The 22,938-nt window shown below is 55.9% G+C and overlaps 1 protein-coding gene across 2 annotated transcripts in view; it reads left to right on the top strand.

The window, feature by feature from the left end:
* GNAI2 (G protein subunit alpha i2) overlaps positions 1 to 22,938 on the top strand; it is a 37,753-nt gene continuing 14,815 nt past the window's right edge. For both annotated transcript variants that reach the window (XM_088528068.1, XM_088528067.1), the window contains exons 1-2: positions 1 to 158; positions 21,719 to 21,761. In XM_088528068.1, the coding sequence (XP_088384194.1) occupies positions 41 to 158; positions 21,719 to 21,761 (161 nt within the window). In that variant the 5' untranslated portion in view covers positions 1 to 40. The remainder of the gene's footprint in view (positions 159 to 21,718; positions 21,762 to 22,938) is intronic.

Genomic DNA, 22,938 nt, shown 5'->3' with positions numbered 1-22,938 from the left:
CGCCGGCAGCCGCGGGCAGGGAGCCGCTGCCGCCGCCGCCATGGGCTGCACTGTGAGCGCCGAGGACAAGGCGGCCGCCGAGCGCTCCCGCATGATCGACAGGAACCTGCGCGAGGACGGCGAGAAGGCGGCGCGCGAGGTCAAGCTGCTGCTGCTCGGTGAGGCCGCCCCCGCTCTGATTCCCGGCTCGGCCGAGTGCCGCCGCCATCCTCAGCGCCGCGGGGGGTGGCGGGGATGCCCCCGGGGCTGCCCCGGCGGGGCGCTGCTCGCCGGGAGCCCCGCGCCCGGTACCGCCTCCGCGCTCGGTGCCGCTTCCCGCCCCCCGTCCCGCCGCTGGCTCCCGTTTGCGCCCCCTCCCCACCTCGGCGCTCGGGTTCCCCCGGACGGGGCGGAGGCCGCGCGCTGCCCTCGACCTCGTGGCCGCCGCCCGGGGTGCCTCGCGCCCCTGCGAACAGCGCCTAGGGCAGCCGCGGCCGCGTCCCCGCCCGGGCGTTGCCGCCGCGGGGCGGTCGGCAGAGCCCTCCGCGCCCGCGGGCTGTTCGGCGGCTCCATGCCCTTCCCGCAACTCCCGCCGCGTTTGAGCATCCCCGGGGAGGCGGGTCCCGTGCGGGCTGGGCAGCCCGGCCCGGGCGCGGGGCTCGCGTGCCGCTGCGGGGTGCCCCGTTGAGACCCTGCGGGTGAGTGGCGCTCCCACCGTCGCCCTTGGGCAGAGGAAGCTGCGAGCAGCAGCAGGAAGCGGCACTTGCGACGGCATCGACGCGGGTCGCAACAGGCCACTGTTAGCGGGGCGTGTGGCTCGAGAGCTTGGCCTGGTCCCCACGAGGAGTGTTGGCACCGCAGTGAGCGAGAGCCCGCGCTGCCCGCCACATCCGCCCGCTTCCCGCAGATGAGCCTTGCCCGACGGCCTTGGCTTGGCCAGGGCTGGCCACACAGCCCGGTTGTGCAAGCAGGGCTGTGAGGAACTCGGGGGCTTTCAGAGATGGCTGTTTCCGGGGAGAGGAAGGAGCCAGTAGAGCAACAAAAACAACAACAAAGTGTTGGTTTTCCCTTTTTTTTTTTTTTTTTGACCGCTCTTAAGTAAACATGGGGTGCCTTTGAATATATAACGGTGAGGGTTGAGGTGACAGTGGCACTTAGAGCTGCTCAAAAAAAGCAGCGCGTGGTTGAATTTCTCCTGTATGTATTTGGGGGGGGCTCATGTGAGACTGTGAGTCTTGCATCTCTTTGCTGGAGCGTTGGTAGACTGAGCGCACTTGCCTGCAGCTTTGCCATCACTGAGATAAGTTCTCCAGATCGGTAAGGCAGAAAACGGCACAGTGGTGCCCTTAAAGGCTTAATACCTGCCTGTTATGGCAGTGCCTGGCACCGCGTTTCTGCGTTTACATACAGCTTTGTGTGTCGCCGACCTGCTCCCTGCCCAGCCCTGGCACCTTCTTGTGGCGTCGCAAGAGGCCAGTGCGTGTGTTCTGAGTCCACTCCCGTTGCGACTCCCTGTATACGTGGTGGGGTGGCCGGCTCCTCAGCTTTGTCCTTATGCACTTTTAGGTGCTGGATGCCCTCGTCTGCAGCCTCCTGCTTTGGGTTGGAGCTCTGGTCGCTATGGGAAGGTGCCATCACTAGTTGCAAAAGGTGTTGGCTTTTGAAAGCCAAAAATAGAGTAAAATAGCTCAATCGTATATAAATATGATTGATAAATATAAATATATATATATATATATATTTTTTTTTTCTTTTCCCTAGCAGTAAATAGTGCTAAAGTCCTGGGTTGGTAGTGCTCCTTCTTAGGAGAAGTGGAGCCTTGGAAGATGCTTGGAGAGGGATACGGGGCAGCTGCTTGCAGCTCGGTACCTGCGCCGGGCACCCCATGGCGGGAGCTCCCCTCCTGCCCAGCGCCTTTGCCTGAAAGTGAGCACCAAGCCAGGCTGGAGTGAGGGCGAAGGCGGTGAGAGTCCCTGCGCTGCTACTCTTGCTCCCGGAGATGCTCCGTGTCGTGAGGCTGAGTGCACGGGCCCAAGTGCTGGCCCTGTGCACTGAGAGTGTGAGAGATCCCCCGACGGGGAACCGTGATGGCTAGTGGCTTGCATGGGAAAATGGATGCTCTGAAATCGGAGTTCGTGGGATTTCCTAGGTCTTTCCCTGCCCTCCCCCTTGCTTCTTCTTTTCTCCTGGTGTGAAGAAATGCTGCTTTGAGGATGTCTCTTGCTCTGCCAACCTCAAGTGAGCTGGGGCTTTGTGAGCCCTGGAAGGCTTTTCCTCAGGACCGTTATCTGCCTCGGAGCAGGCAGCTGCAACCCAGGGAGAACCAAGGGCTTGTGTGAGCTCAAGTGAACGTTTTTTTCCCCCCGGCGAACACGGTGGCTTTTGTGCACTTGGGCTGTGGGCTGGGCTGAGGTCGCAACTGCCACGCTGACAAATCAAAGCGCCTGGCTTGCGGCTCGATGAGCTGCTCAGCGCCTCCAAAGCACCCCGAGGAGGCACTGAAATTGGGGCAGAAATCGCTCCCTTCCCTCCCCTCTGCCCCAAGCCGATGTCCTGGCAGAAGCCACTTGTTTGGCGTGGCTTTCGGTTCGACTGCTCTCCGAGACACCGCTCGCTTTGTGAACCGCAGCTCGCGGGGTTTCTGCAGCTTTGTCCGCTTGGCCATAAGGGCCCAAGCTGATGTCCTGGCAGAAGAGTCTCTCTTTGGCCAACATCCAGCTTTGCCTGTGAGGATGGCACCTTTTACCTCCAGCCGTGCATGAACTTCACTTGTGAGAGTGCTTGGCTGCAGCAGCAGGAGCCAGGATGAAGATCCCCTCCTCCAGCACCAGGCGCTTATTCCAAGCCCAGGAGTGCCCGAGGTCCCCGCACGCCGAGGGCTCGGCGGACATGTGGAAGAATGACTTCATTTGCTGGAGAAATTAAAGACCGCTTTTATTAAAGGCCTTTGCATCTTAAGCATGCTTTCAATAGTAGAGCAAGTGGAGCAACATGCCTGGTTTTGCCAGAGAGGATACTGTATTTCTTCCCTATCTCTTCACAGTCGGAGACTAATGGTGTTGCTGAGAGGGACTTTGCTTAAGGAGCCTTTTAGCAGCCCTACGAGATTGTTGGCACAGTGGAGCAAGGCGGTGTACGAGCATCTGTCCCTGCGGCGCATGAGCATCCATCCCAGCGGAACTGCTATGGCCATGGGGTGAGCTGATGCCGGCCGGGCTGCTGTGGTGGTGGCCGGACAGCGAAGCTTCGATCCGCTCAGCCCCGCTGTGAACCCGCGCCCTGTATTCCACAGAGGATTTTCCGATTGCTTTTTCCATTGCGGAGCTGCCCTCGGCTTGGTCACGTGTCTGGCTGCAAGGCAACTTCCGCGGGTCCTGAGCAGGATGGGGGTGGCTGTTCTATCGCCCTGCAGCGTGGGGGCAATAACAGCTCCGTGGGTCGCCTGGGAGCGGAGCCGCCGCGGCAAGAGGGGTGAGCACGCTGCATCCGCCTCCTGTGTGTGCAAACAAATGGCTCTGTCAGGCGACAGCAGGGATGATTCGGTACTGTTGTTCTGCGCTTTGACCTGTGTTTGAAGCCTTCAGTTCATCATTTTCCTACTTTGGATTAAAAAGAAAAAAAAGAGAGGGAGAAGGGTGTGTTGATCATCAGCCCCTCTGTTGTCGTCATCATCATCATCCCCGGTTGTGATGCTGAGATGGATGGGAGACGCCGGGTGTGGGTTGCGTGTTTGCCTTGGGGTTTGTTTTTCTCTTTCTCGGCCCATGAGGCAGGGAGGCAGTTGGCCTCTCGAAACCCTCCCCGTCGCGTTTGCAAGCGACTTGCTGGCAGGGAAGCCAGGCTATAGGGGCGACTTCTTCTGCTTGCTTAAAAATAGAGGAAGGGAGGGCCCAGCTGTGACTTTCGGAGGCTTCATTTCCCGAGCGCGCTTGAGCGAGCTGCCGCTTGCGTGCATGCATACAGCACTCAGCCTCCTGCTTTTGTCCTGTGTGTGTGTGTTTTTTTTTTTTTTTTTTAGTTTCTTTCTACTTCCCTTTGTCGCTCCCCTCCCCTCAGCCCTGCTCTGCTTAATCCTCCTTCTGCCTCCCGGTGCTCTGAGCCGGCCTTCCCCGATAAATCGGAGGCACCCAAATATCTCCTCAATAACCATCCCCAAATCCTTCTCCTGCCCTGACCCAGTGCACGGTTCCAAGCTGCTGAGCTTCTCCCCACGGGATAGAGGTGGAGGAGGATCTTGGGAGTGTTCAGAGGGGAGGAAGGGGCTGAGAACTGGTGCATGCTCTTGCTGCGGCTGGCTCTGTGCTCGCTGGGGCGATTCGCCGCAGCAAAGCTGCTCCCCCTGTTTGCCGTGGGTCCAGCCCTGCTGCCTTGCTGCTCACGGTGCCTGGGGGAGGCGGCACCAAGAGGAGGATGCTTTGGGGCTGGCGAAACCCTCCTCTCCTGGTTTTCCGGGGGTCAGGAAGCAGCGGCGGGCGGCAGCGGCTCTGTGCAAGCTTCAGGCCAGCGTTTCCTCTGCGTAGCCTCCAGGTTTCCTGCTCAGAGCCTGCCTTGGAGCTTGCGTTTCCGGTTTGCAGGCCAGCTGAATCACCAGCCTGAAGTGGAGCTGACTAATCCGCCGCCCCAGCAAGCCCGAGGCTGCCTCTTCTCACGGAAAGCCAAGCGCGGAGGGCACTTCTGCGGCAGGGGGCACTGTGCCGGGCGCCTTGGGGCCCTCTGGAGGGCTCTGGAGGCCCCTCGGTGGAGAAGCTCTGCTTTGCAGTCCCTGGGAAAGTTGCTCTCTGAGCCCTGCTGGGACTGCTGGGAGGGTGACATTAAAGCCCAGCCTGTGGCAGAGCCTTTGGGAGCAGCAGCCAAGCCCCAGGGATGCTGCGGCACAGAGCAGCTTTTCCCAGAGAGGCGATGACCTGCTGGCTGGGCTGGGCTTCCCCTGCACCCTTGGATGTTTCCAAGGGCTGGGAGCCTTTGGAGCTTCCTACTGCAGCCCAGCTCCTGGGCTAGAGGTGCTTCTTGGGAGTGGGGAATGGTGGGGAGTGAATGGGATCTTGCAGCCCTTAGGCTGAGCCGGGATTAGCCGGATCACCTGAGCCGGGATTAGCCGGATCACCTGAGTTTGCTCTGCCAGGGTAATGTCAGCAGCTCAGCTGGGTGCCGCTGCCACCCCTCCCTTGGGACCCGCAATAGTCCGTTCCCCTCCGAGGGGTCCCTGGCATGGTGCCCGCTCTGCAGAGCTGCTAGTGCCACGCACATCGCGGGAAAACAGAGGCTGAAAGTGCTTTTTGAAGGCACTTGCGGTCCTCCAGGAGCCCGGGGTGGGGCGGAGGCAGCTAACAGTGGAAACAGCCTCATCCGGAGTGCAGGGAGGAGGGCGACCTCCCCGTTCCCGATGCAGTTGGCAGGATGACTTCATTCAGAAACTTCCTTTTCGGAAGCCCAGAAATAGATGCTGACGCTTCAGCCTCCGTGCAGGCAGGCGGGACAGAGCTCATCGCCAGGACAAGTTTGAGTCTGAGCTTCTCCAGCTGCAAATGTGTGCTCAAATGCAAAGGTGGGCTCCTCTCAAGCACACTGGGCATGGCTGGGAATCCTGGCTGCACCTTCCTGGTCCCTTGTGCCCACCCTGTAGCCTCCATGGCCTTGGCGAGGCCAGACGTGGCCAGCAGGGATGGAGGGAAAAAACTGAGGGTTGCTATTTCTGGTGGTCGAGAGTCAGAAATGAAGCACAAGTTCCTTGTTTCCTGGAAGAAAACAAAGAAAAGAAAAGCTCCCAGAATAGCTTTGCTGGCTTGTAAACACCTGCATCTCCTGTCAGCAGCGAGTGGGAAAGCCTGCGTGCGGGTTGTTGTAGTATTCCTCCCGTAACTGTGGTCCTAGCCCTAAACCCTCCTCCTCTTCCGCCTTCCCCCAAAGGATGAACCTCGGCATGTTTTTCTCTTCTTTAAGTGGCACTGCATTTGCCAGCTTAAGTGACACCCCTGCCATGCAAGGATCTGGTATGGGCAGCCCAGGAACTCACAGGGACTGGGAGCAAGTCCCTCAAATCCCATGCAGCCCTCCTATGGGATATGGGGGCTCTTTCTTGGTCTGCCCAGCCTGGGGTCTTCATATTTTGCGAGTGTCTTCCCTGTGAGTGATCTTGCTTTCTTATCCTTGGCTTCTTGAGCCTCATGGCTCGATGCAGCAGTTGTATTTGCTCAGTGCTGAGCAAACACCCTGTTTCCTTCCTCCTTGCTGTGCGTTGGGCTGGATCTGTTGCTGTTCCTGGGGTTGCCACTTCGGGAGGTCCTGGCTGCTCTGCCTTGCTCCTAGGTGGAGAAGAGCAGCAATGGCCCATGTGTACCAAAGCTCCTCTGGGCCACCTTCGTGTTTCTTAAGGGCCAGCTGGGCAGGGGCTGAGCCTGGGTGCATTCAGCGGCACTGAGGACGTGCAGTGCCCCGGGCTGCTCATTCTCATGGCTCTTGGGGCTTCTTCCCTTGGCCCTGGGCAGGGTGGCTGCGGCTCTGAAACCGCTGCTGTGCCCAGGGCCCCTTCCTGTATGCGGCCTTGCACAATGCCCGGCCACGCGGCAGGGCCATGCGCCTGCCGCCCCAAGGCAGCTCAGAAAGCCCTGGGGAAACCGGGGAAAAAGGGAGTTTTTCCCTTGTGTAACTTGGGCCATCCCCGCATGCCTGTGGGCTCTGAAGGAGTCTTGACCAGAGTCCCAGCTGCAGAAAAAAATGTAAAGTAGTGGCGTAGTTTGCTCCTGAAAGCCCGCCCACATATGTGGAGGCAGCCTGGCTGTCATCTCTGTTCTTGTGGCAGCCTCAAAGCAGGAAACCGAAGTTGCTGCATTCAGTGTCTTCATTCACCTAGTTTTGTATACAATGCCCAGCTTAAAGTGCAGTGAACTTGTGGGAGCCAAGAGCAGGGCCCTGTTGTCTTGTCGTCAAGGGACAAGAGAGCGGGTGTGGTGCAGCGTGTTCATACGTGGCCTCTGATCGCCTTCGAGAGCAAAGAGTGGGGAATCTGTTTTTTGAGTCCTTCTGGGCTCCTATGAATGGGGATGCATCCATTCGAGGTTGCCCTGAATGCACAGAAGGAGAAAACGTCAGCAAATTGATGCACTAAACAAATAGGTGCAGTTAGCCAGCAAGCCTTATTGGCAAAGCAATTAAGGGACCGGACATGTCTGTTGCTCACACCCCATCTGTCTGGCTGTCGTCCTGTGGAGTGGAAGCTGCTCCAGAGCCGCTGCTTCCCCTTCTCCACCATCTCCGCATTTCTCCCTGTTAAGAAATGGCCTAGGATGGCAGGCCCATCTTCCAGAATGGGAGATCTTCTAGCTGTCCTCTCCATTCAGCTGATGGACCCTTGTCCCTCTGAGGCTGGGTGTTGTTTTCACATCTCTTACCTTTTCTGCCTTGTTTTGTTTCTGTTTTCGGGGGAGCGTTTGTCTCGGTTGCATTTTCAGCACAGCACTGTGTGGTCCTGATTTCCTGGCTTCCCGTCTTCTCCCAGTCTCATTCATGTGTTGTTCCAAGAGGAAAGGATCTCTGAAGAGCTTAAAACATACATTAGTCATGGAGCAGATGACTTTGAGCGGTGAATGTTGGCATTTGGCTGGCAGGAGGACTGTGAGGTGCAGGGAGGGAGCCCCCTCCGATAGCCCGGTGGGACTGTAAAGGCCTCTGGGGAGATGGATCCTCTTTGCCCTACACAAATGCAGGTTGTGGGCTTTGTCATCCTGCATGCTGTAGCCACGGACCAAAAGCTAATAAACAACAAATGAATTTCCAGAAAACCAAAGCACTGTAAGGCTGGGATTTTCAAGGAGCACCTTGCAGTAAAAATGTAGTTGTGCCATGCAACAGTTGAGAAAATCTCCTCTCGTCCCCTGGCAACTGTTCTGTCTTTCATTACACTACCGTTTGTGGCTTCTTTGCCCTGGTGCCTGGTGAGATGGGACAGTCCTGTCTCCTTTTGGAACTCTTGAAGACCTTGCCTTTGCCTTCTGCAGCTTTGCCCCACTGTCCCCATCATCTCCTTTCTGCAAGACAAAGAGACATTTGCAAAGTCCTGCAAGGTCCTGCCTTTCTGGTCACAGCAATTGGAGGTGCAACCTGATGCCAGCTCAGAGAAACATCTAGTTAGGTTGTTTGGGGCAGGTTAGGTTGGTTGGAGGTACCACCTAATGCCAGCTCAAAGAAATGTCTGTTTGGGTTGCCTGAAGGAGCCAGCTCAGAGAAGTGGCCGGTTGGATCCCCCACATGCAAGTGTCCCCCTGAAATACTCCCTGCTGGGAGTGGTGCAAATGCTCTTTTGGACACCTACCCCCTGCTTCTTCGCAGATAGCCAAGTCCCCTTTTTTTTTTTTTTTTTCAGGGACAAACCAGTGACGCACTTAGCCGCTAATTAAGTAGCGAGATAAGGTCTTTGTTTGGAGCAAGTCTCGCCTGCCCATTGGAAGTGTGGTCAGCTCTCTAAATATTGCGTTAAATGTCAGGGCTCTACGGAAAGAAGCCGTAAAAAGCTTAAATCGCAGCCCCCGAAATATCTGGGAACGCAATAATTTCTCTGATAAAACGCTGTTAGAAGCTTAACAGGGCATTTTTGAAGCCGGAATTGGCTTGCTTATTTTAAATCGTTAAAAATGATTTTTGCAAAGGCAAAAGAACCCAAGAGCTCTCTCTCTCTCTTTTTTTTTTTTCTTTTTTTTTTTTTAATAAAAATAAAAAAAAAACTCCTGTTTTTGAAAGATACTGAGCTGGGAACGAGGAGCGTCCTGTCCCAGTGGATGGGAACAGCCATGATCTTGGGTCAGGCTTTGCTCTGGACAAGGAGAGCGCTGGAAGCGCAGGGTGGAAGAAAACCTTCCCTGTGCCTGGTAGGAGAGGGGAGGTTTGTAGGCGCTCGGGACGTGCGCAGGCCCCAAGCACCCCAGCCCTCCTGAGCGCACCCCCAAGGAAGGGAGGAGAGGTCCCTGCATGCATGGCCAGCTGTGCAGGTGAGGGCATCCCACCACACTCATCTGCTTTAACTCTCCCTTGAGGCCACCTCTGGATGTTACCAGGCCGTGATGCACTTCCCTCCCAATGTCCTTTTCCTGGGGTTATGTGCCATGAGTTTGCTTGGTCTTTGCCATTTGGAGACAGCTCTCAGCTGGGCTCCCTCCCACGTTTATTTGCACGGGGGAGCCTGTGCAGTTGCAACCCAGGGCTGCTTGGGTGACCATGGAGTTTTAGCATTCCCTCCCCCACCATGTGTTGTTTTTTCCACCTCATCGTCCGAGGCTGAAGGGTGCCGGAAGAAAAGCCGCGTCTTTCTTCCCCATCGGAAGTTGCCCAGATGCTGCCTGGATAAGAAACCTCACACCTGCGGCCGAGGAAGAATAGATGAAGGCAGGAAGGGCCCTGGAAGGTGTTTTGCTCGGTTGTTCGCTGGTCTCGCAAGCTCCTGCTTGGGTAGGAAGTGCCCTTTTTGTTTTTGCTGGTGAATTGAAGCCGCCCTGGCTCGGGAAGCGTGGGCCCTTCCGTGCTCTGCTGGCAGCTCGCCAGAGGATTGTTATGGGGCTGAATGGATGGCAGGGATTATTTTTCCGGGGATTGGAGCAGCACGGCCAGAAAACTTTCCTCTTGGGCTTGCCTGGGGAAAAGGGAAAGGGGGCCGGAAGGTACTGCAAGAGCAGGCTGGGAAGAGAGAGTTTCTGCTGGAGAAGCTGTAGTCCTGTTGCAGCAGCTCCCACTTTTCTCTTGGAGTGCCCAAGCGCTGACCGAAACGGTTAATGAATGATTTTATTCTGCTTCCCTGCCACCTTCTGCCCATTGCCTGGTGGGTCAAAGCCAAAGGGCTAGTGCAGGGCAAGAGCTGCGAATCCCTGCGAGGGTCCAGGCAGGGAAGCCTGGGATGATTCAGCATCCTGGGAATGCTGTGCCTGGCAGCCTCAGGGACTTCGAACCAGCCCCTCTCCCAGGCTGCTGTAGGGCCATGGCCTCCGGGATGTTTGTGGGGGGGGCTGGAACGGATGCGTCGGAGCGAGCGGCTCTTTACTGGCTCCGTTCCTGGGGCTGCAGGAGCTTGAGGCTGCAAGACTCAGGTGTTCCTCATCCACGTCCTCCCATGTACGCAGCCTCTCCTTGGATGGAGTGCGATGCTTTTCCCAGAAGTGCATGTCCCTGACTGAGGAGTGGCAGGCGCTGGAGATGGCCAGCTCTCCCAAATGTCCCAGTGTTCCAGGAAGCACTATGGCAAGGCTGGGTCATGGAGCGAACGCGTGACTTGGGTCTTTATCTCCAGTGTGCCTTTAGTTAGCAGATAAACCAGTTTTATCACCCCACTGTGCTCCTGTGCCCTACAGAGGTTACACACTGAAACATACCACTTTCTCTCAGCTACTCCAGGTCTCCAGGCCCTTCCAGGTCACTGGTCCTTCGCCTTAGCAGGATGGGTGCTGTAGGGATGGGGTCCGCAGACCATGGGTTCAGTGGCTTTTTTTTTCCATCAGGCTTGCTGGGCCATAGTTTCCCTAACGCCTGCCTCTAGCTCATCAGCTAGAGGGGGCACACGGGGACCCTCCATTGAGGCATGTGGGACCCAAGTGTGGTCTTCTGTGCTTGGTTGGTGGCTGGGAGAGCAATGGGACAGTCAAGACCGTGACCTGCTTGGGTAAGCGCCCAGTAGCTACGTGGCAGAGGGGTGATGGCCGTGCTGCCCCAGCAGATGACATAGACCCTCTATAACCGGTCTTGGTGAGGCATTGGGCCAAGCCTGGTCCGCTGCCTATGTGGGTGCAGATCTTGGAGCAAGCGCTGGCATGATGTAGCTTGGTTTCCTCCTGCCTGCCTGGCATCTGGCTCTGGGGCTGGATTCATGGTGATGCTAATCGTTTTTTTTGCATCCTCTGTGCTCACCTGCAAGATCTTCACATCATCCTCCGTGCCCCAGCCCCTCTGTACCCATGTGCCTGCGGATATCATGGTAGGAAGAAGAGCACAACTTTCCAGGCAATTACCGGCAGCCTGCTCATTAGCCAAATGAGGCCGTTTGAGAGGGAAATCAAAGTGGGAGACTAATTGCAGGCTGTGGCACGGCTTTCCTCCTGGGGCCTGCTGCCCAGGCGCTGGTGGTCTGCAGTTGGGAGCATCATTCCTGGAGCAGGTGAGGAGCTGACAGCAAGGGCCTGGCCCTGCTGAGCTTGTGCAAAAACAACTTCTGCTCCTTGTGGTCCAAATGCCCAGAGTTAGATAGGAAATGATGTGAGGGGAAAGAGTGCTGCCATCCGTTTGAATTTTCATCCTGCTGCTGTTGTGGCTGCATCAAAGAGGTTTGTTAGCAGTCTCCCTCATCCAAGCCTTGTGCGTCAGGGTTTTGGCCACTTTGCAGCTTCTTAGGCCAGGCCAGTCCCAAGCTGGTACTAATTTGGGGCTCTGGAGTGTCATCCAGAGCTCTGCACTCTTCCCGGGCTGGTGTTTAGGCTGGACCACATCTCCACACCGTACCTGCTGCCAGCATCTGGCTCGGCTTCCACAGAGCTCATGCTGCCCAACTGAAGCAAAATTTTGCAAAAGCTCTTTCTAGAGACTGTCACGCGGCACGACGGAGCGATCCGTGCTCTGCCCCAGGATTCCTCCATCTGCCAGTCCTTTGGCCTGTGACTGTGGTCTTGCAGTTGCCAAGGTGTTAGCTGTAGCCTGTCATGCATCCGGGCGAGGGAAAACCATCACTTGCTTCCCTCTCCTTTGAAGGCAGACACTTAACTTGACTAATCAACTTGGGATTATGCTGTCAGGATTAATGAGGTACTAAAGTGCTTCTGTTAAATAAGGATTAAAAAAAGGAAGAATACCTTGCCTGCAGCCAATATGGCATGATGTGTAGATTCAAAGCTGTTTCAAGACGAGGCTTTCAGCCTGTTTGGCTTTGCACGATGTGGGGTGCTCTATGTGGACCGGCTGCACTTGCTGTGTGCAAGGCAGACTCAACAGGTGGTTGGATTTGGACATGTGGTTCCCCTTACTCGTTTCATCCTGTTGATGGATTGTGTTGAAGAGAGAGTAGGTTGACCTTGTAGTGCGTGGAGATATAGCTGTTATGCCGTGAGCTATGAGGGAAATGCAAAACCCTGGGCTCTTGTGGGGTGGATGAGCTGAGACAAGCTTTGGGGTGGTCATGGGGAACAAACTGAGTTTGGGCTTGGAAGTCCCTTGGGAAATGGGAGCAAAAGCCTTTTGCATGGTGAGGTCAGTCACGGAAGAGCGGTCTTGCGGGGCGAGAGGTGGGGTGGCCTTCGCTCGTGCTTCCCCTGGAGCAGCAGTTTTTGCTCGTGGGCCCTGGGGCAGTGAAGTGATGGGGATGAGCGAGTCCCGTTCCTGCCTAGCAGTGAGACATCTTTAGGCTGCCTTCTCAGCCACAGCAGGTGAGGAGTCCCGAGTTGGGGACCAGCTATGAATCTTGCTAACTGAGCCCTGTGTGAGGATAGGGAGAAAAGAACAAAGACAAGCAGTGATGAGAGCAGGCTGTTTTTTTCAGTCCCTGTCCTGGGGCTTACCAGTGGCCACTGCAACGATAAGCAGATGTTTTTTGCAACCACTGAGAGCGATCACCTTGAGCTGTCATGTCCTTGGAAACAGCCTGCCGCAGGGTTGCTGAGCACCTGCATGAAGTGCTGGCTCTGGTGTCCGCTGCTGCCTGGCTGCTGCCTGCTAGTGAGGCTGCTCTGTGTCCACATTTTGCTTTTGGAGGCTGAGAGCATCTTGTGCCTTCCCTATTGCATGATCGGAGTGCTAGTCTTTAGCGAATGAGCGCAATTCTTGCGCACAGTGGGATGTTGTGGCATTTCCTCCTTGCCGCCTTAACCAGACCTTAACTTGTCTGCAAGTGCGGAGGGTGGGAGGGGAGGAGATGCTGAGGCCGCTTTCTCCGAGTCCGTGAAGCCAGGCATGGCCGTGCTTTGGGGAGGTGTGTGCCACGAGGTCTGCTGCATGCTCACCAACACCAGCTGGATTAATGTCATAGTCTAGGGACTCTTGGGCTTTTGTGATCTTGGGGTGAGTGCTCTACAGACGCTCTACGGATGAATTTTATCCTGGACACTGCTTCATTTGTGGCCCTTAGCAGCCCTCCACATTCCCAAAAGCAGCGTACCTTGATTTGCAAAGGGTTATTTTTTTGCACAGCTCTGGTTCCCCACAGAAAAGCCTTTTCTGAAGGAGACAGCCTTTAAAACCAGGGGGAGGCTCTGGGTGGAAAGAAAGAAATCTGATCTGTCTTTCCAAACCCAATGCAATTTTCTTTCCTTCGGGTCAAGTCTGTGAGATTCCAGCCAAATAGTATATTTTGGGCGAAATGAAAAACACGTGTCATCCAAGGAGTCCCATAATGGGAGAGAGATGCTGCAGATGTTCCCTGGGCCCTCCCCTGCTGGAGAGCCTGCAGAGCATTCACAGGCGTCGTTCAGCCTGGTGCAAGGGGGAGACTGTGGGCAGATCCGATGGCACTGCCCCATAACTATTCCGAAGGCAAAGGTACTAAGCAAAGGTGCTCCAACAATCCTGTAGGAACCTGCATGTGTGCTGCCATGCTCAGAAGAGGTCAGGGGAGCAGTGTGGCTTGCTGGCAACAGACTGCCTGATATCAGATGCTGGTAAACATGGGGATCGCAGGATGGAGCAGGGGCTCTGGTGGGGTGCGCGTGGGTGTCCCTGCAGTGCGTGAAACTGCTGGGGTACTTAGGTCAGCACCGATCTCCAGAACTTGTGGCGGAGGAGAAGGAGAAAAGCCTGTCATGCCTCAAGTTTCATGGCAAGTCTGTGGGCCCAGCAAAGCTGATGCAAGGTTTAAGCATGGAGAGAACCAACAGGAAGAGATGACTACATCAAGTCAGAACATCCTTCCCAAGGGTCCTTTCCCCAGCAGAGATTTTGATGCCTGATGCTTTGGGCTTTGCCTGGAAAGAGAAGGCCGAAGACCTGGCTGGTAATTTTGACCGAATTATTTCAGTGGTAGCTTGTGGCTTGGTGCTGAAGAGCTCATTTACAGCTAAACGTCTGTTCAAGACAGGTTTCTGTGCTAGCAGCAGAGTTTTTCCCAGACCAGCAGGAGGTCGGAAGGCTGTTGTGTAGTGTCCCGTAAGCTGGCAGTCAATATGGACCTCCAGAGCTCTCCAGGGCATGGCTCCACTCTAAGTGCACCAGGCTCCTTGGTGCTGCGTTGTGGGCAGGATAGAGATGTGGAGTCAGCCTCCATACTTGGAATGCACAGATCTGAGCATCTCCCAAAGCATCAGATGCTGTGGGAAGGGCAGCATGTGGGTGATCCTTGCCAGAACAGAGGGGAATGTTCAGAGGGTTTGAGCTCACCCATAGGAAGAGTTGTACTGTGCTCGTGGCATGCAGATTTGCTGCATGGGGATGGGGATGGGCTGTCCTGGGCCCCAGGTAAAGGAGACCTGCTCAACTTGCAGTATTGAAAAGCTCTGCAAAGGCTGCCCTTCTGTAGAAGGGACCTGGGTGCCATGCCAAGGACTGAGTTAATGTGAGCACCAAAGCAGGGGTTGTTGGCTGGAAATGAGGAGCCATCGTGACAGCTCCTATGAAGGCCAGGGAATGTGGCCCTCGCTGCCAGCATGTGTCTTTGGGGGACAGCAGAGACTTTATAATCACAAAATCATTTTGGTTAGAAAACACCTTTTTAGATCACCGAGTTCAGCCATAAACCGTTCAACACCATGCCTGCTAAACCGTGTCCCTAAATACCTCATCTACACTTGTCTTGAACACTGCCAAGAACTGTGACTCCATCATGTGCCTGGGCAGCCTGTTCCAATGCTTGACTGCTCTTTCCTTGTAGAAATTCTTCCTAAGATTTTAACTGATCCTCCCCTGGCACTACTTGAGGCCATTTCCTCTTGTCCTAGCCATAGTAATTCTGGAGAAGAGATGGACCCCCCACCTCCCTACAACTTCCTTTCAAGGAGCTCTAGAGAGGGATAAGCTCTCCCCGAGTTCCCTCTTCTCCACTCTAAATAACCCCAGCTGCCTCAGCTGCTCCTTGGAAGGTCTGTGCTCCAGACCCTTCAGCAGCTTTGTTGCCCTTCTTTGGACATGTTCCAGCACCTCCATGTCTTTCTTGTAGTGAGGGGCCCAAAACTGAACACAGTGATGGAGGTGCGGCCTCACCAGCGCTGAGTACAAGGGAATGATCACATCCCTGCTCCTGCTGCCTACACTCTTCCTGATATAAGCTGGGATGCTGTTGGCCTTCTTGCTTGTGTTTGCTTGTAGCAAGCTCAGCTGTCTTGCAACCTGCCTTTAGACTCGAAAGCTGGGAAGGAAGAAGGCAATTAAGGTGCTGTGTTCGAGGCATTTGCTCCTGGAAAGGGACCGTAGGGCAAATCTCGAAGTTGGTTATTCCAGGGCCAGCTGGAAGGGCAGCAGACCTGCCTCCGAAGGATGAGTGCTGAACCACTGGATTTTGCTTTCCAGCCCATATTGGCCTTGGTGATTTGTTGAGCTCCTTTCTGGCCAGTATGTGACGTGTACTGCAGTGCTGAGGATTGCATCTCCAGAGCCGGAAATGTGCATCATCCCTAAGAGGATCTATCTCTCTGCCCATTTAATTCAGCTCTGGATTTCTTTCCTGGCCCTCCTGGAGAAGGAGGAAAGGTAGGAACAAGTTTCCATATCCTGGTGTCAGGGCACTCTTTCCAGTGAGTCTGTGGGAGTCTTGCATGAAGGTAGGAACTGACTCATGTCTTCACGCTGGTGCAGCTGATGTTTTGCATGAAGATATGTGCTGACTTACTCCTTCGCTGGTGCTTGGAGCTGGATGTGTGGTTGCACCTTTGCAAGAGTGGAGATGCTGTGGGAAGGTGCAAACGTCAGTGGAACCTCTCAAGATCGGTGAGTTTCTGCTCTGTAGCCCTTCCTGCTCCATAGTAAATGGAAGAGGGATGCTGACTTGTGGGAGGGGGTCATCTTTTGGCACTTAAAACAGCCGTGTGGAGGGTTTTTCCTGGAGTACAAATGTAAGGAGCAAACACCCGCTCATTTGGCAAACTCAAGCAAATGAGAATTGTGGGGGAAGCCACTAAGCAGGCCAAGACTCTGCAAGGACAGGTTTGCAAGGGAAATGACCTACCTCTGCAATTTGTTTAGAGTGCTGCCGTGCAGGTCCAGCACTGGCAGCTGTGTCCCTGGGGCTCAATCCAAGCGGGAAAGATGGAGGTGAGAGTCTAGCACGAGGCCGATGTGCAGGAGGAAACACCTTGTGTGTCCATGCGCATAGGGGAGAACGATCTGGCAGAGCTTGTGTCTGGGGCGAGGATATGCTTGGAAGTAGGGGCTTTCCCCCCAGTCCTGTGTGGGCTCTGAGCAGGACTTGCCAGCACAGACCACAGATGCCAGCGCAGCAATCCTGGATAGGCATGCAGCAGGAATCCGCAGCTCTGAGTTTCCACCCACTCTGGTGCCATAGGGACGTGGGTTTCCGCACTCTTTCCTATTTGAATTTGGCCTTGTGCTTTGGTAGTGCATAAAAAAAAAAAAAGACTGCCATTCAGACATTCTTTAGTGATTTTTGCTTTTGTTCCGCTGGCTGATGAGCAGGGTGGAGAGCGGCTCTGGGCTGCAGGCGCTGGGCGGCTGCGGGAGTGGAGTGCCGAGCTGGGGGTCTTGACGTGGTTCAGGAGACGAAGCTGCTCAGCTTTGAGGTTTTGCGGCTCGACCTTGGGGCACCAGGAGGAGGACAAGAGAAAGCTTGGGGGTGGCTTGGTGGCGAGCTCTATAGTTTAACTGTTTCCACTCCCCGTCAGATGAATGAGCTTTCTAGGAGCAACACAAGACATGCACCAAGGCATCCCATACCAGCTCCGCTTAGTTTTTTGCTTTGATTTCATAAATGCGCCCTGCACAGCTGTTTTAAGGACTGAATGTGTCAACGGGAACAATCAACTGCTCACTTGGACCTGAAGCTTTCAAAGTTGGGCAGCGTGAGCATCCCAAAGTGTTGCCCCACCACTCCCACGCTGTAGGCATCCCAAGGACACCTATGTGGGGCTGGTTTCTGGCAGGTGCAGGACAGCCTCAGCCACTGGAGGTGGTGGGTGCTGCCTGGTAACTCTACCAGCTCTTTGCTGCAGCCTGTCTGCTCTCTAGTTCTGACCTGGGATGCTCCAAAGCATTAGTTGTTGTCTTGAGTTTCTTGGCTCGCTGACTGGTTGAAGATACTCGAGAGGGTCCATCACTGAGATCGGCAGTGGTGTGGGCAGTGCAGGAGACCTATACAGTCCCGATTGTCCCTCACTACCCAACTGGCTGGCATGATCCCATCTTCCCAGAGGGACTATTCTGTTTTGCTGAGAGCCAGGTAGCATGATGGCCACGCTCCAGAGCAGAAGCTTTTTATTGAGATCGGATGCTGCCTTTGGTTTCTGAGGAAAACACCAAGACTGAATTTGGTCTTATACTAAGTGGGGCATTGCTGTTGTTTGGTTTGGGCATTTTGAAGTGTCTTGAGGCTGTGCAACTCCATGAGAAACCCGTTGTGTCTGGGACATCCCAGGAATTACCTATCAAAGAGGTGGCCCCATGGTGCAGGACTTTGTCTAGGGCCCAGTGAGGACGAGGTGTGGGGTTGTGTTGGTTATGGTTGTTGTTGTTTGTGTTTTACATCACAAACTCATGTTGGCATTGAACAAAGGTTCTCCTGCAGAGTGCCCATTGGGGAAACTGTGCTGTGCCTGGAGCAGAGAAGACAACTGTAGCAATAAATGTAGATACGTAGAGTCTTTATAGCCTTAATATAGTCCTAACCTCAGCAGACGCTAAATGTTGGGTGTGACAGAGACTGTCTCCTCTCCCTTTGGTGGCAGAAAGATCTAAAAAAAGGGCTTGTGAACGGGAAGAATTGTCTCGACTAGCTGTGGCCTCGTGATGCGCGTTGCATCTCAAGGTTGTTTGCTCTGGCTCTAACTTTGTGGCCAAGGTGGGCCTGGGTCTCTCACGCCCAGCGTTGGTATCTCTACCCTTTGTATGAGCAAGCGGTGACTTGTTTGGGGACACCAGCTGCTGATGGATGGCTGCAAGACATGCAAAAAGCCCAGATCTTTGAAATATTAGAGGCCAAAGCAAACTGTTGAAGAGGCAACCTGCAATCTGCTAGATCCATCCTGGCTGTGCTCCACGCTTTGAGGCCAAGATGTCCCCTGAAGCCCCCTTCCCAAAGCAACTGCAGGCTGAGCGATGCCCTGGGTGGTTCCTATGGGTTGGGGAGGTCCATGAGTGGCTCACGGGCATTGCTTGGGTAGAGTTGCTGTGGCTGCCCCACAGGCATTGGTGCAAGGCACTTGCTTGCTCCTTGCCCCTGGTGCTCTATGCCCCGTTTGTTGCCATTGCCTTGGTGGTTCTCTGCTGCCTCACTCCCTGCTGGGGCTTCTCAGCTGAAATACCAGGCTCTGTTTTTGCAGGTTTAATTTTAGCATAATCTTCATTTTTGAGCTCCTCTGTAATCTCCCTTCCCGCTCTGTGGCCTGAGACGCAGCAGCCCTGCCATTAGCTGCTTGGGGCCCTCTTTAAGGGCAGCTCGGAACTCGCCTTAAACATGGGGTGGGAACGTGGCAGGGCACATGGCGGCACTGGGACCTCTCATTTGGCAGCGGTGGCCAGGCACCGGCAGGGCCACCTCTCATGGGCACAGCCAGACCTTGGGGCATCACTAACATCTCCATCGTGGCTCTCGGGGAGGCAAAGGCAGTTGTTGGAAGGACCCTTCGGAGCGGGGAAAATGGAGCGGCAGGACGGAAGAGATCGTGACAGCCAGAGCGCCGGCAGGACCCTGCAAGGCCGCCTCTGCCCTGCGCACAGTGAACGCAGATGTTTATGCAGTGCAGAGGCAATGCCAAAGGACCCTGGAGACGGGGCACTGGGCTTGGCGCTGTGCCCATCCTCGCTTTGCGCCGAGCGTTCGGGGGGCCATGGGTCGGCAGAGCCAGACTGGCCTGCATAGCTGCAGGCTTTGATCTGGGTTTGGCTCCGCCCGGGGTGGGGCGGGAGCACCTGCCCCGATGGAAAGTTGGCAGGGGTGGGAAACGGGCAGGTCCCTACGCGAAGACGGGCTTCATTGAGCTGTGGGGTTGGGTGTACCCTCTCCTTCCTGGGGCCGGGGGAGGGAGGGTTGCTGAGCCCAGGCGGTGACACTGTCCTGCTCCAGGGACAGCAAGCTCGGAGAAGCACCTTGCTCTCGGTCACAGCCCCGGAGCCTCCATGTTTTGGGTGCTGGCCAGACTCGGCAGCCCTTGATGTGGGGCTCCGTCCTCTCTTGCTGCCTGCCATCCTCAGGGCTTACGCTGCGATTCCCAAAGCGGAGCACAGGCGGGACGAGGTTATAAGGCAGTTATCTGAGGTTATAAGGCAGTTTATCTGTGACACTCCTAGCCCAGCAAGGGGACACACTGTCCCTCCCAGTTCCCCTTTGAGCTTCCCTTTTTTTTTTTTTTTTCTTTTGCAGCCGGAGAAGGCAGGATGGCTTAACCTGTTCCGCTATTCCAGCCCGAGGGGAAGGAGAAACCCCCAGGGCATGATGGCGGCGCGTTGCCTGGCCCAGGGATGGGCTCTAAACGCTTCCCTCAACCCGGCTGGGGCTGTGAGCAAGCCCAGCCAGCCGCTCGGCAGCAAGTCGTCAGAGCAACGGCCATGCGATGCCGCAGCATCGGCTGGAGGGAAGGAAGTGGCGTCTCCCCTGCGGGCTTTGGCATTTTACAAGTGCTTTGCCATTTGAAAATAAATCTGTGGGTGGCTTCTACTGTAGGGAGCAATTAAAGTCCTTTGGAGGAGGTGACAGGGCTCCTTCCCAAATTTCCCAGGAATGCTCTGCTTCAGGCCCCCTTGTGCAAGTAGGGTCTGGGCGGGCAGGTCCGTCACGATTGGCAGTGGCTGTGGGGGAGCCTGGGCATCTTGGCACACGGTGGGACAACAAAGGGGCATTTGTCACTGAGCCCTAAGGAAATGGGATAAGCTGGAGGCCAGGGCTCATCTTCCTGCTCACCGGCTCTAGCCCTCTGCATCCAGCCCCGTGGGGCGATGATCGAAGCCAGTGTTGCAGGTGATGCTGTATCCGTTATTGCAGCACTGGCAAAAGCCCTCCCAGTAGCCAGCCCGTCTTCCCTGAGTCTCTCATTGCCACTCCTCAAAGTCACCCCAAGCAGATGACTGTGCACAAGGGCTGGAGCACTCTACCCTGGCAAAGGGGCCACGAGATTTAACGCCGTGGCCCCCAGCTGTAGTCACAGTGCCCTCATCTCTCGGAATTTGGCCTGGGTGCTGTTGCTGGAAGCAGATGTTTGGGCATGACAAGGCTGAGTTTAGGCTGCCTATTCTTTAGGAGCCGTCCCTGCCAATTAGGAGTTTGACCTAATTGTACATCCCACTTGATCACTCATGAATCTGTGCCAACGTGGCCAGCATCAGGGCAGCCCCGAAGTCGGGTGCTTTGTGGTGAAAGGTGACTGAGGAGCCGCATGTGAGCACCGTCAGGGCTGAGCAGTGGGACCAGCGCTTCCCCAGTACCCAGGGCCGCCTGGCTGGCAGCTCTGCCCGTGCTGGCCTCGGGGGCGTTGTGGCTTTGCGCACTGGGTGCCGAGGGGCGCTTGCCCCACGCTGCTTGCTGACCCGTGCAGCGCCGTGGCAGCCAGGTGCTTTGATGCCTGGCAGGCTGCGTGTCCCAGTCGCCCCAGGCCTGGCTGGCTTGTGTTAAAAGGCTGCTCCATTTTCTCAAAGGAAAATTCCTGGCTCACTGCCCTGCTTGTGATGGAGCAGGTATCCTGTTACCCCTCTTCCTCGGAGCTATTGCAAGATCATCCAAAAGCTCGCTTTTCCCTGTGTGTTTCTTTGCTCTGACATTCCTTGCTATCTGGATAAAGCTTAGGAAGGCCTTGGGCTAGCCCTGGCAGGGGCAGATAGGTTGGTGCTGTTCTGTCCCTTGTCTCGGTGACAGGAGAGCCTTGTGCCAGCCTTCTCTGGAGGGTCTCCCAGCCCTCTTGCCATGAACGGCGGTGGTGGGGTTGGTTTGAGCTGACGGTGCGTGCTCCTGGCAAGAAAACACTGTAAGCGGACAGAGAAGAGGGGAAAACCTGCCTGGATTTCCTCCCCATGCCAGGGAAGTAGGATGAGTGGCTGGGAATGCACCACAGCTCCATACCCTGGGCTCCAGTGGTTTCTGCAAAGGGCAGAGCCACAATTGCAAGAGCTTTCCGTGTATCAGCAGGAAGCCCAGCAGGGCTGGCGCAGGTCCGGCTTGCAGGGATGAGCCAGTCCCCGACAGGACTGTGCCTTGCCTTCGGAGGATCACTTCATTAGGAGCTATCTCATTAGTAGCTTTTCCCCCTTTCTGCCCCCCTCTGTGCCCAGGCACAGCAGCAGCAGGGTGCCTGCTAGAGCATCTGTTGACCCTTGTCCCTCAGCGGGCGCCGGCGCCAGCTCCACGGCACGGGCTGCAGCGGCAGAGCTCGCTGCTGGCCTGGCGAGCCAGATGGCTCTGGCAGCATCTACAGGAGCCCATGGGCTCGGTAGGGATCCCTCTGGCCGGTGCCAGGCCCGCTCGAGGGCACGGTGGAGTGCTGCGCGTTGGGGCTGGGTGGGAGAAGGGACTTGTCCCTGGTGAGGAGGACAACACAGTCTTGGCACCCGTCTGCGGTGGGACTGGCTGGGGTGGCACCGCAGCAGCCTGGCTTCCAGCTGCCACTCACTGCTCGTGTGTCTCGGTTCTCCGCAGGTGCCGGTGAGTCTGGGAAGAGCACCATCGTCAAACAGATGAAGTGAGTAAGCCTGGGCTCTCCCGCCCCTTGGCACCCTCCCTCCCGCCGAGTTCTCTAGAGGGGTTGGGGACACTCTAGGGTGACAGGAAAACTGGGCTTGGCTGCCACCTCATAGAGATACGAGGGAAAACGCTTATAGGAAAAGGCTGGTGCTGCCGGCATGATGTCAGAAGCATGTCCACAGCAGGAGGTGCCACAGGCTTTCCCAAGGACCCAAACAGGCAGGTACATCGAGCTGCCAGGACACCCTATCGCCTTGGCGCATCCGTATGGAGAGGTGGCCATGTCCCCCCAGATGATCCCTGCGAAGGGCTGGCCGCCTCGGGGCTGGCTGAGCTTGGGGAGGTCAAGGTTGCAGCCACTTGGCTCTGGGGGCAGAGGCAGGCTTGGATCACCCCCCTGGGCCAATCCAGTTTGGCAGCTCTTCAGTTTCGGCTAAGCTTCCGCTAGACCTTGCTTGTGCAAGGGGTATTTCCAACCACGTTGCAGTCACCCGTGGCCAGACAGCATCTGTGGTGGGGGCACCTTTTGGCAGAGCTGCTGTCATTCCTTGCCAGGGCAGCCACCCTTGATACCAGTCTCGTTGTGGCTTGCAGTAATGAACTCCTGAGACAGGGTCGCTGGGAGCAAACGAGATGGCCGAGCCATCCCCTTGGAGAGAACCTAAACCTCAAAATCTCTGTTACTTCTGGGCAAGATGTCCTCAAGTAGCCCTACCGCCTAGCTATAGAGGCTGTATTAATGCAGGCTGGGCTGCTTGGGCAAACAGGCCTTTCCAGGCAGCCCCAGGCAGCCGAGGACAAACTGTCGTTCAATGCAAGCCATGAAATATTCAGGCGCGGAAGGTGACCTCAGAGGCTCCGATGCCTGTGGTTACAGCGGCCGCAGAGAACTGCTGTGAAAATAAATACCTCGTGCTCCGAGACAGGGCAGGAGGGTCAGGCCAGACAGGGCCTGGACAGGGCCACCTGGTACCGGAGCATGGCTCCAGCTTTCTGGGGGCATTTGAACCCCATACCTGCGAGGTTGATCTGACCCAGGCCACCCTGATGAGCTTTTTGGGTGTGTTTTTGGGTGTGTTGTTGACTGCTTGCTCTCCCTTGACCCTGGATTGCCCAGAGCCTGCTGTACCAGCACAGTTAGTGGGGATGGGATGTCCTGGAGAGACCCTCATGCT

This window comes from Tinamus guttatus, unplaced genomic scaffold, assembly GCF_059628265.1.
Source record: "Tinamus guttatus ecotype Peru unplaced genomic scaffold, ASM5962826v1 Tinamus_guttatus_pri_ptg000300l, whole genome shotgun sequence".
Lineage (NCBI taxonomy): Eukaryota > Metazoa > Chordata > Aves > Tinamiformes > Tinamidae > Tinamus > Tinamus guttatus.
The sequence above is the reverse complement of the archived record's forward strand: the minus strand, read 5'-3'. Positions and strand labels throughout refer to the sequence as shown.